Here is a 13,574-nt window from a genome sequence, read left to right as displayed (position 1 = left end):
GACCACTGCCCCACTTACTGGAGGCCTGAACTGGCTTAAAAAAGTTCCATGTTTGGTCATTAGAGCAAAGTTTCCAGACTATGTAAAAATAAATTTTAAAAAATTACAAAAAAAAAAATATGTATAAAATTATTAAAAATGGAAAAAAATATATATCCTTAGCCCACCCACTGTACAAATATGCTATAAGTTTATTAATAACCTTTTATGAGTTGGAACAACATAAAAAAAAAAATTGTCAACCAAGACAATGTTCTTTGCCTTACTTTTCTGCATCCATACAGCAGGACTAATATCCTTAATTTTTGTGCCAGAGAATTTTGTTATGCTTTCGTTAAGTACTCCACTGATCATGCAGCCTCTGTACATAATTTTCTATTTATCATGTTTTTCTTATTAGTTCACATGATCTCGATTCTTACTCAGAGCACCTGCTTCTTTCTCTTCTCAGTCTTGCTAATCTCTTGCTGTTTCTGCAACTTTTTGATTTTGTGCTTTGTCCTGTGAAGGATTACATGCACACACACATGCTATTTCTGTATTTAGGTCCACTTTGTTCTCCTGTATTTCCACCAACATGCATTCAATATTAATTCCAACATTAACATTCTTCAGTCTACCCTCAATACTGTCTACTCTACTAACACTTGCTTTGTGATTTCCATCCAACTGGCACTCACTCTCAAAACACCTAATACAGTTGCTCACCAGTTTTACTCTCCTTCCATAAATCCTTTAACTTTTGTAACAAATACATCACCCACACTGCACTGTACAAAATCACGTAAATTCAAATCAACCAACAATGATGTCTTTGCCACCACTGCTCTACCATGCATTGGGGCCATACTGACAGTATCATATTTAAACAAAAATTCAAGGTTTACTTACAAACTAAATAACTCAGTTAATCACACACATGTAAAAAACAAAAACTACAATGAATTAACCTAATATTATCTAAAATATGAAAAAATGACATCTTTCAACAATGATACAACACATACAGTATGCCATCTCATGGCCACCATACATTAAGGAAGACATTTACAGGTAACCCTAGTTTAATGCGGTACTTATACAACACGGTCTACAAATTGTAGTAACCCCCTGTTCAACGCAGTAATTATACCACGTGGTTTCAATAAAAGCACGGTATACAAATTGCAGTGACCCTTTATCTTTTCATATGTTTTTCACCATGTGACTTAAAAATCAAATTTTATCTTCGTTAAATTTGTGTCTGCCCATATCCCACATGTAGTTATAAGTAGCGAATTTATATTAGGGGAAATATCCTTTACCACACATGTACGTCAATTGTTTACCATGTAAAGGGTTTATTATTGAAAATGTCTTCATTTTCTGCCAGGAAAGCGTATTAAAAATCATAAATGTGTTGATCTCAAGCTGAGAACTTTATTTTTTGGTGAGTTACATATATAATTAATATGTAATGCTTTTTTATGTAAAAAAAAAAATATTTTTTACAGTAATGGCCACAAACTGCAATGAAAGGAAAAATCAACATTGAAAAGAAAATTCATTTCTTTCAAAGAAAAAATTAAAATCATGGATTGGTTGAAAAATGGAGAAAAACCAAGAGCTGTTGCAGGGACTTTGAATTTAAATGAATCAACAATTCGAACAATCAAACAAAATTAACACAAAATCCGAGAAAGTGTTATTGCTGGGTCAATGGTAAGTGCAAAGTGCATTGCTCGTGTACATGATATTCTAATAGAAAAAATGGAGAAATCTCTAATGATTTGGATAGAAGATTGCACTCCAAAGAAAATTCCTTTCAATGAAAATCTTATTAAACAAAAACCTCTAAGTTTATAAACATTTATAGTTCAGACCAGGTGTTCAATGAGGATGAAATCTGGGTTACATTGGAAAAAAAAATATAAAAACGCACTTATATTTTGAAAAATGAAAGATCACCTCCTGGATTCAAAGTTTCCAAAAATAGAATTATTCTTAACTTTACATACAATATGTAATTTTTATAATTTTATACTATGCATTTATTTCATAGTTTATGTTTTCTTAACTTACACGAATTACCTGAATATATAAAAATATTTTTTTCTTCGATATGTCATTGTTCTTTATTAAAAAAAAAAAAAAAAAAAAAAAATCGGAACGTAACCCTACTTTTTCTATGTGATCTGAGTCTCACATAATGCGATTTACATAATGCTGCATTTCTATGGAACCTAACATCTGCATTATACAAGGGTTACCTGTATAATTTACTTTCCTAACATAGAATAATATAGAAGATAAATATGAGGAAAGTGGAGAAGTTGAAGACTTGAAGATTATGCACTTCAGAAAATGCATAAAGAGGGTGAGACCACTATAAAACACAACAGTAGAAATAATGAAAATGAAGAAAAATTTGTTATGTGTGTGTGTGAATAAGGGAGTGTTGAAAATGACACTTTTAAGAGAGTGGGATCTGATGCCAATTCTAAAGGACAGGGACAATGGAAATACTGCAGCAGAAACAATGTCCACGAGAAAGAGAGAGCGAGAGTGCATATAATTGTTATGAGATGTCATTAATAATAACCTAAATGCTCCATTTTGTACTCAGTGAAGTATTTTAGAGTCTTAGGTGCAGAATACCAAATGTGAGTAGAGGATCTGTCCACACAAATCTGTTGATTCATATAGAATTCAATAGCTGTTAAAAGATAAACTAATACCTTAAGCAAAAGAAAGAAAATTCATAGTTATATACTAAATATTTGTAATATATTAACAGACCTTTGGAATCATTCCAAAAAGAGAAATTTGTCTAATGATTCAGTTCTTGTCAGAAATAATCCATTAAAGAATTTGAAGTTGATAATTAATGTAGTGAAAGGTTTGTGAATTGAGAAAAGGGAGTACAGCATACTATTATCAAAACATGTGGATTAGATGTGCAGACAAGTGACAGTACATAGAAATAAAAGCACAAGTGGAAGAACAAAGCCTTGTAGAACTAATTCCTCTCTCCCTCCCTCAATCCAGTAGCAGAAGTCAAAAGACAGACCATACAAAGAGCACCACGTATTAAGTCTTTGTGCCAAACATATAGTGGTATCTCGCTAATCCGAACAAATAAAAACCGCACTCGTTCAGATTAGTGAATTTTTCCCCAAGAGGCAACAATAACTAGCGTTTAAGACAAAAATAATCAGATTCTAATGGTACATCAATTTAATTCTTAAAATAAATGAATTAACATTAAGAAAAAATGCTACTGTACTGTAATATAAAATTTGAAAAATAATACAGTACACAAGTTTATTTTAGTAAAAAATTTAGTTTGTTGGACCTGTATTGTTGAGGATTCTGATTTAATAAAATTGCATAGTTCAGTAGATGACTTAACTTGCATAAAAAATATCACTTTCTTGTACACAACACACAAAAAAGTTTTTTTTATTTCTTTGTAAAAAAAAGTCGCTGATTTTCTTTTGCTTCTTGGAAGCAAAACTGTTTTTCAAATGCTTCTTCTCAGAGCTGCATTAGCAATAAAATTTTGTGGAATGGCGTATCATTCAGCTTAGCCCATTCTATACACATATTAAAACTGTCAACTGCTTCTTTGTGTTTTACTTTTTTTTCCTTCAAATTCTTTATCGTCATCATCATCTGCAAATTCATTCTGTAGCATCATATTTATAATTTAAGCATCTGATTTGATTTCGAATTCACTTTCGGTTCTGTCTGTAATCCATTCCGTAACATCTGTTTGTGAAATTTCAACATTTGGATTTATATTTTTAACCAAATTATGCCAGTTTTAAATTTCCGTTTTTTGTATAACACCGTAGTTATCTTTCTAAATTCTAGAAGGCCACAGTTTTTTCCATGACACTTGACAGAGGTGATTCATGCTGACAATACAGTACATGCTGTATACAGTATAAAATAGCAAACGTGAACACACAATAAATCAAAATAGGCCTACAGTGTAACCATACAATCGACAGTATGAAAAATATATATACTGTACTGTAATAATAATAAAATAAATAATAATAGTTAAAATAATAATTATTAAATAAAAATAACAGCACACAAAATAATAATACATAATAAATAAAACTTTTTTTTCTTTTAAACCGCAGTTCGGATTAGCGAGATACTACTGTAATCAAATCCTTCAAAGATAACAAGAGCAACTAATTGAGATTTCATTCAGTTTTCTGTGACAACTGGCAAATGATGGATGATATGAGCCAGAACCTGTTGATTGATAGCGGCAGAATCCATAACATCAATTGTTTATTAGTTTCAAGATTTCAAGAGACTTCCAGGTAACACAATTTGACTGTAGATGATTTTTCCTTTACTCTAGAAATTGAAGAGTAATTTTTTAGTTAAGATCTATTGCCTTTTTTTTAGGAATCGGTTGAATATGAAAGAACTGCTACAATACAGAATACATACTAGTGAAAAAATGACAAAGAATGTGAACTGTGGAACACAACCGTCACAACAATCAGGAGATATTTTGGCAGTATCCAGTTTGGACAAGATTCTTGTGATCTCCATTTGGTGAAAAATCAAACAAACACTGAATACTATGTATATGGAATGGCAAAAGAACCATCTGATACACAAGAAGCAGAAGTGGCACTGGGAAAAAGTCAGAGCCAGCAGTTTTGGCAGAGCTCAGAAAGTATTATTATATTGGAATATAATTCAAGTTTCCTGCTTTTGGTCCCCTCAAATTTGATTTTGGATGCTTTGATAGTTTTGCTTGCAGCTATTCTGAGCTTTAGTTTAAATAGAAATAGAAGATGGAGATTTCAATGAAAGAAAGTGATATGCTTGAACCATCTCTTGAATTTAAAGTGGAATGAATGTTTCAATACCAATAAGAATTAGTTCAGTGATAAGAAGACTGAAAATAATCTATCCAAGGAAGTGAAGCGTAGAAATCAACAAGAACACACCAACTGATGTTAATGTTGTTGCTCCATGGGAGAAGAAGTCATTGATAGTTGTGGTCTGAATTGCCTAGTGTATGTTTGGAAAGTGGTTAGGAGTTCATGTTATTCTGAGAGGCATGTAAACATTTTTAAGCCATTAGTCATAGCAAAATGCCTTGACATCTCTGTCTACTGAATCAGTGAAGTTGAAAAAAAGGAAAGCCAGTTGGAGTTTTGAAAATTAAAACTCGATGGAAGGTAACATCACTATTCCATAAGGCTGGACTGTAGAAAATAAACATTTGCCGGCAAAGGTTGGTCGATTGGTAGAGCTTTGCTACTAATGGCTCAGTTAAGTAAGTTTGAGCGCGGTTAGTAGTTGGAAGGTGACCAATCGCTCGATGCTGTTGGCACACTCTCCCTCGATGAGTCTTTGGACTCCCTGGAGGTGTCAAATAATAATAATAATAATAATAATAATAAACATTTAAAGAAAGGAAATCAAAAAGTTCAGAATGGTTAGTAATGTTAGGAGTGATAGAAAGTAAAAGATAGATTTTTAGTGATTAAAAAGAACATTCTAAGCTGAAACTCTCTCTCTCTCTGACATTCTATGTACAGAGAGAGAGAATATAATATGTATACAAAATATGATTTTTTTCTATTTAATTCTTTGACATTATGAAAAAAAAGACAGAACTATAACTTAACCAAAAAGAAAAATACAATTACTTTTTCTTAACATGTTATTGACATGTAAATAAACTTCTCAGGTATACTGAAATAACAGGAAATAAACAGAATCATTCATTAAATAACTATGCCTCAATAACAATTATTAGAAATAATCATCCTAAGTCACTGAACATATTTAGTATATTAAAAAACCAAACTAAAGACATCACACTAAAGAATTAAAAAAAAAATAATATAGTGGTGAAAATATAATTAACTATCATATTAATGTACATGTTTCTGTCTGCGTGGTTAGCTTAGTGGCTGTGCACTTCGCAACAAAATGCCTGGGGAAGGAGTGTCCTAGGTTCGATTCCTGCCAGAGACGTGAGGAGCTCGAGGATCTTCCTCAGTCAAGTTAGCTGGTCTTGGGTGCAGGCAGTAGGCCCCCCCCCCCCAGTTTAGCTAGGATTTTTCATCCCACAAGCAGGCAAACTGGCCCTGTGAACACACATGGACTACAGTCATGAATATCACCATTACGGATGCAGCAGAGTAGTGGCTTGCTGGCTGCATTATTTTGCCATGACTCCTCATTAGGAGGAGACCCAACCCATCTGTAACAGATGGAAGGGAGAGATAGATAGATAAACTTCTCAGTATACCAAAATAACAGGAAATAAATAGAATCATTCATTAAATAACTATTCCTAAATAACAATTATCAGCAATAATCATCCTAAGTCACTGACATATTTAGTATATTAAAAAACCACACTAAAGAATTAAAAAAAGTAAATAATACAGTGATATACCTTTAATTTGGATATCATATTTTTTTCAGAGTCATCTGACACACTCTTATTGAGTAGCAGGCGTTTAGCCAAATGTTGTTTATAGTAACGTTCAAATACATCTTTTTCCTGTAAATATCTGAATAAAACCATTGTCTTGTCTAAAACCTGTTCAATTTCTTGTTCAGTCATCTGCAAATACAAAGAATAGCAATTAAGTCATTTTTATGGGGGATATCAATAAAAAAGAACAAATTGTTCTAAGAAATATTTTCTTTATACTTTCTTTATGAAAAATAAATAAATATACTGCTATAAAACACACATGGATTTTTGTATTTATTTATTTACTTTTTATACAAACACTAAGTCTTATTTCCTCCAGTTTTCAGTAAGGAACTTTCAGTACAGTGATGTAATGTGTTCTAAAGATGAGCGGTTCAGAAGAAATGAAATACAAAATAAATTTAACCTAAAACTGGCTGACTGTAGAGAAAAAGGCTAATGTCAATTACAACAATACAAAGTGCAAGCATATATAGAGTACCAACACATAAGAAATCTCCAACCTTCCAGGGGCAATTTTAAGCGATTACTTGAGTGATTTTAAGCAAAAAAAGCATGGGTGCAAATCTGAATGGAGGAGAGAGATGGTAATGTCATGATTTAATCACCAGTAACCTCTGCATTACACAAATCAATCTACTTTTTTCATAGGCTGTAAATAGTATTCTAATGTGCATTATAGGATGATTGTGTTTTCACTATGTGCTTTCAGTCAACAGACATTAGCTAAGTTAATTAAATAAATGGTATGTTGACATCCACTTAGTTTTTGTGATGGAAACATAATAGTTGCTTTCATAATATTAACAGCGATTGCTTAACTCTAGTGTCCCTAACTAATAAGTTTTTATTGATGTACACTACACAACAGATCACGATTAAAGATGAAAAAGGCAACGTATTTGATGAATAAAGATAAAATTGTACGGCATTGGACAAGATACTGTAGTGAGCTACATGAAGAAAAACTAGATTTAGATGGAGTTAGAAAACTGATTGAAGAATTGAAGCAGCAGGTATCATCACAGTAGAAAAAGCAAAAGGACAGCTAAAACACAAGAGTCTTGGTAATAATAACAATGCTAGAGAATGATTAAATATGTTGGCAAAAGTATGGTTACAGAAATGCACCAACTATGTAATATGGTAAGGAAAGGAAAATGCCAGGGGAGTAGGTGAAATCGATATTAGACATTATACAAGAAACGAAATAAGCTAAAATGTAAAAATTATTAAAACAATTGCTTTGACAAGGCACCTTGATAAGGTGATGATGACGATGATATTGACAGAAAGGTTGAGAACACAACTGAAAGCAAACCTTGTGGTCGAGCAACCAGGATTTAGGAAAGATAGAAGTACAATTCAATAGATTTGATAATGCGGTTAATAGCAGAGAAAGCCAGGAGAAAAAAAACAAAAACATATATACTTGCTTTGTTGATTTTTCATTAGGCATTTGACAGCATTGACCAGAAAACTAATAGTCCTATTAAAAGATGTTTAAAAGAATGCAATGGCTGCAGTTAGAATACTTTCCTTTAGCTTTACACGGTCATCAGCATTCATTTCAGACAAATTATGGAGACCACAACCGTGTTAGAAATAATTATTTTAATTTCCCGATGTTTTGACTTTCATATTATGGTCATCGTCTGGAGTATACATATATATATATACAGAGACAAGCTATATTACATTTCACACAGTATGTTAAAGAGAATAATTTGCTCAATGGTTATTCTACTGGCCTGACCTCTAGTGAAAAAAAAATTAATGAAATAAAAATAAAATAAATAAATGAAATATAATAAAATAACTATATCAAAGCTATAATCTGTTTATGACAACATCAGAGAAAAATTTTTTCACATAGTTTTATTACAGCAAAAGTGATGTCCTAATTTAACATGAGAGTTGTTATATTAGATTTAAGATCCTGGATTACCTATAGTCCTATTTATAATTAACTCTCAGGGTTAATTATAAATTTATGGGTAGAATATGTGCCTTCCATATTCTTGGGATTTTTAGACCATCATTATTATTAAAATTAGGGTGGTTGATAAGAATTTCACAGGCCTCCTTAAATTTACGTTCATACCACATTTTGATCTGATGTCGGGAAATTAAAATAATTATTTCTAACACAGTTGTAGTCTCCATAATTTGTCTGAAATGAATGATGATCACTATGTAACACTAAAGGAAAGGATGCTCATAATTCATGAAGATTCAACGCACAAGCAATGCATTCGCTATTGTAAGCTAAAGATGCATTTTTATGTTTTGATTAATCGACTGGCATTTTTAAAATGTTGTAGAGACAGCAATATTATTCCAAACTGCATCAAACTGAAAAGAAAATTCACCTCAGCAAAGGCACTATGAATATACCATCATACGGAGAAAGCGTTGCTCAGAGAGCAGATTCAAACCACTCAAAAAAACTTGGCTTTTGCTTAAAATCGGGTTGTAATTTAAAATCTAAACTCTTAAACTGTTTGAATCCAGATATTTGGGATATCCCTGAGAGGATTATGGACAACTCCGCTAATCATATCCTTGAAACAAAGAAAGTAAAACTCATATCTAAATTTCTTAGACTTAAAGATCGACAATATTCAGAAAGACAATGGACAAATTTGAATTTCTTCACAGTGAACAAAAACAGTCAACCACAAGCCAGATAACAACCAACCAACCAACCAAAAGTAAGGGATAACAGGGAGCCACTAATGGCCTTCAGCAAACAGTCATGTGATTAACCTATCTAACCACTCCCTGAACAATGATAAACTCTCAGTACTCAGCAAGGGCTTAAACTTTGCTGTGGCACCCAGGAAGATTAACAAATTAGATTTTATTTACCATAATGAAGGTTAAGATTTCTTCCAACCACCACAGCTGATAAAATACATTTGGAAACCCTGAACATTTTAAATGTAAATTATACGAAAACAATAACTAGAAACCTAACTAAATCTGAACTGGCAACTTTGAAATTGCTAAAATTAAATCTGGATATCGTAATCACTAGAACTAATAAAGGCAGTGCCATGGTTATTTTAACCTGAACAACATATTTAGAAAAAATGAATCTAATAGTCCCAGACAATTTGTTAACTATAACCCAACTAATCGAATAAAAAAGCAAATAAAAAAGCTACTTAAATCAGTTACTTCTTGGCCTGAAGAGTTTGTTAAAAAAAATTACTTCCATACTACACTCGTTCCCCAAGAATTTATGGTTTACCAAAGATTCACAAAGAGAATGTACTGCTGCGGCCGACAGTTGAAAGTATAGACAGCCCCAATTATCACCTAGTCAAGAAACTAGCATCAACATTCAAGGAGTTGGCAGGTCATTCCCCCCCCCCCCATATTAAAAACACCAACTTTGTAAACAAAATCGAAAAAAAGTCTCTTCCTTCTCTGCCCTCTTCACAAATGTCCCAATCAACTACACAATCCTTCTAATACAGGACAAATTTCTCTTGACATCACAGCACTCTTTGTACTATGTTCTGGCTATTTTGTGTGGCAAAACGCTTTCTACCTACAAAAAGAAGGCACAGCCACAGGCTCACCATTATCCCCCCCCCTGCAATTGCTAACTTTTATATGGAATATTTTGAACAACGTGCTCTACATTCCTCTCCTTTAAAACCGAAATCCTGGCTTAGATACGTTTACGATGTTTTCACTATCTGGTCCCATGGCTGCCAGACATTAGACACTTTCCGCAGCCACCTAAACAAACAAATACAAACGCACATAATTCACAACTAAGATTGAAAAGCAGAACATACTTCCTTTACTAGATATACTTGTCACACGTCTTCCTTCCTTGTTTCTCGCAGTCTTTCCTTTACTGTTTACCAGAAACCTACATACTGGACAATATATACACATAAACTCCTACCACCACCACCCAACACAAAAACTAGGTGTCATTAACACACTAAAAAAAACACAGCTTTGAAGACATCATGTTTTCGTATAATTTACATTTAAAATGTTCAGGGTTTCCATATGTATTTTATCAGCTGTGGTGGTTGGAAGAAATCTTAAGCTTCAAAAGGCTATTTTTCTGGCAACCTTAATAATAATGAAGGGGATACAAATTCTTTGATGTTTATCTGCCAGTAAGCAAAACTCTAAGAACTAGGACTAAGATCTATGAGTTTCATACCAAAAAACTATCGGCAAATCCAAGTTGTAAGTAACCACTTGGTAGTATAACACCAAGGCAACTCGTATCAAAGGTGGAGCAAGCTCCCTCACTATCCTTGATATTTTCTCATAATGTAAAAACACAACCCCGAGGGGATGTAATACTGTAATCACATTATGAGGAGAGGTCCTTTATGGCATTCATATAGTGAAGGTGCAAGTTCTTTTCACTTAAACCTTGTTATCTTCCAGGTCTACTTGCTCACTGATGAGACCTCAAAAAAGGTTGAAACCGGTCTGGGTAGTGACCTCTCCTCATAATGTAATTACAGTATTACATCCTCTAGGGGCTTTGTTTTTACATTATGAGAAAATATCAACGTTAGTGAGAGAGCTTGCTCCACCTTGGATATGAGTTTCCTTGTTGTTGTACTACTAAGTGGTTACCTACACTTGGATTTACCGATAGTTTTTCGGTATGAAACTCATAGATCTTAGTCCTAGTTCTTAGAGTTTCGCTTACTGGCAGATAAACATCAAAGGATTTGTATCCCCTTCATTATTAAATCTTAAGCTTCATTATGGTAAATCATCATTGTTCAGGGCGTGGTTAGATAGGTCGATCACGTGACTGTTTGCTAAAGGCCATTGGTGGCTCACTTTTATCCCTTACTTCTGGTTGGTTGGTTGCTATCACTGGCTTGTGGTTGGCTGTTTTCATTCACTGTGAAGAAATTAAAATTTGTCCATTGGTTTTCTGAATATTGTCGATCTTTAAGTCTAAGAAATTTGGATATGAGTTATCGGCCAGCCTGGTTGGCCGAGTGGTTAACGTATCTGCTCTCCATCCAAAAGGCTGCGGGTTTGAATCCTGTCGTGAGCATGGATGTTTTTGATTGTCTGTGAAAGCATTAGTGGTGGTAGTCAGCATTGGTGTTAGATGATGAAGGTTGGTGGAGTAGTGAGACAGAGTTGTAGAGTTGATGCCCTCTCTCTCGATGAGTCTTTGTACTCCCTGGAGGTGTGATATAATAATAATCACTTTTGCTGTAATAAATATATGAAAAAATTTTTCTCTGATGTTGTCATAAACAGAATATAGCTTTGATATAGTTATTTTTATTATATTTCATTTATTTATTTTATTTTTATTATTTTTTTCACTAGAGATCATACCAGTAGAATAACCAATGATCAAATTATTGTCTCTTTAGCATACTATGTGAAATGTAATATATATATATATATATATATATATATATATATATATATATATATATATATATATAATGTGTATAGTCCAGATAATGACCTTAATATGAAGGTAGAAATGTCGGAAAATTAAAATAATTATTCTAACATGGTTGTAGTCTCCATAATTTGTCTGAAATTAAAGCAGTTAGAATAGGTGAGGATTTGGGGAAATGGTTTAGAACAAGCAGAAGAAATAAACAGGGGGGGGGGGGGGGACCCAATATCACCAAGCATTTAATTGCACATTTAGAAAGAGCAATGGACAAAATGAAGGAAGGTGTAAAAGGAATAACAGTATATGGGGTGAGAATTAACAATCTGAAATTTGCAGTTGTTATTATTATCGAAGATGAAAGAGAACTAAAAAAAAACAGTGAAACTGTTAAATGGGGAAGGGAAGAGATAGGGACTCGTTATGAACTTTGAAAAAACAAAGAGAATTATATTTGGTGAGAAGAACATGAAACAAAAGATACAAGTAGATGGAACTGATATAGAAAACTTAGAACAATTCACATATTTGGGAAGTAAAATGATATATGACTTGGACTGCAAAAAAAAGAAATAAAGATCAGGTTTGTAAAGGGAAGATCAAATCTGCAGGCCATGGATAACATCTGAAAAAGTAAAGATATCAGCCTGCAAACGAAATTAAGAGTACTAGAAACATGCATCTTTAACAGTGTACTGTATGGATCTGAAACATTGGTAATACATTAGGAATCAAGAAAAAGAATTTTGGCATTTGAAAAAACCTGTTATAGGAAGATTCTAAGAATAGGATGGAAACAGAAAATTACAAATGAAGAACTATCAGAAGATGGAACCAAATGAGAATTTAATGTAAAATATTATACAACAGAAGCTGCAATTATTTGGACACATCTGCAGAATGAGCAAGGATCAAAAGATAAAGACATCCATGTTTGGTATTATGGATGGTGTAAACAGAAAAGGTTGACCACAGAATGGATAGACAACATAAAGGACTGGTTGGAATAGGGTTACAAAAACTGCGACACTGTGCACTGGACAAAGAAAGGTGGAAGAAGAAAGTGAAGGTGGTATCGGACACCAACGGGCAGTGTGCCAATGGTGTGTGATGATGTACACTAATGTCTACAGGAAACTGGATCAACTGGTGTTGTGTATGAACATGACATTAATGGAGTTAAAAAAAAAAAAACAAAAAAACTATATATATATATATATATGTACAGTAACCCCCGAGTTACTGTAAGTAATGCGTTCCGTAAAGCTTTACGTAACTTGAATTTTACGTAAGTCGAATTTGTAAATTGCTTAAGTGTAACTTCGTAAGAAACTGCAATATTTATTATTATTATATGTATGTATGTATATACAGATATATATATTATTTACACAGTATTATTTTATAAATGAAACATCATGCAGCAGAATTTACTCAGATATAAACTGTAAAAGAATGAAAAATATATAAAAAAATATAAAAACAAACTAAAATATGTAACACTTTTCAAATAAAAAAATGTCTTGTGACAGCTAATTTAGATCTGTAGTGGGAGAGTCGGTGCTGGAGGTGGATGGTTGCGAAGGGAAATGCTGTTCTCTGGCAACTTCTACACCTCTCGATGTTGAAAGCTGAGCGTAGTCGGGGTCGTCTGAGTTGTCATCTTGACGTTGTTGT

General features: G+C 33.0%; 1 protein-coding gene across 1 annotated transcript in view; it reads right to left on the bottom strand.

Moving 5' to 3' along the window:
• Cul3 (cullin 3) overlaps positions 1-13,574 on the bottom strand; it is a 480,205-nt gene that overhangs the window by 159,545 nt on the left and 307,086 nt on the right. The window contains exon 10 of the mRNA XM_090411507.1: positions 6,431-6,601. Coding sequence (XP_090267633.1) covers positions 6,431-6,601 — 171 coding nt within the window. The remainder of the gene's footprint in view (positions 1-6,430; positions 6,602-13,574) is intronic.

This window comes from Typopeltis vanoorti, chromosome 21, assembly GCF_054136105.1.
Source record: "Typopeltis vanoorti isolate ZY-2024b chromosome 21, IOZ_Tvanoo_1.0, whole genome shotgun sequence".
NCBI lineage: Eukaryota > Metazoa > Arthropoda > Arachnida > Uropygi > Thelyphonidae > Typopeltis > Typopeltis vanoorti.
The sequence above is the reverse complement of the archived record's forward strand: the minus strand, read 5'-3'. Positions and strand labels throughout refer to the sequence as shown.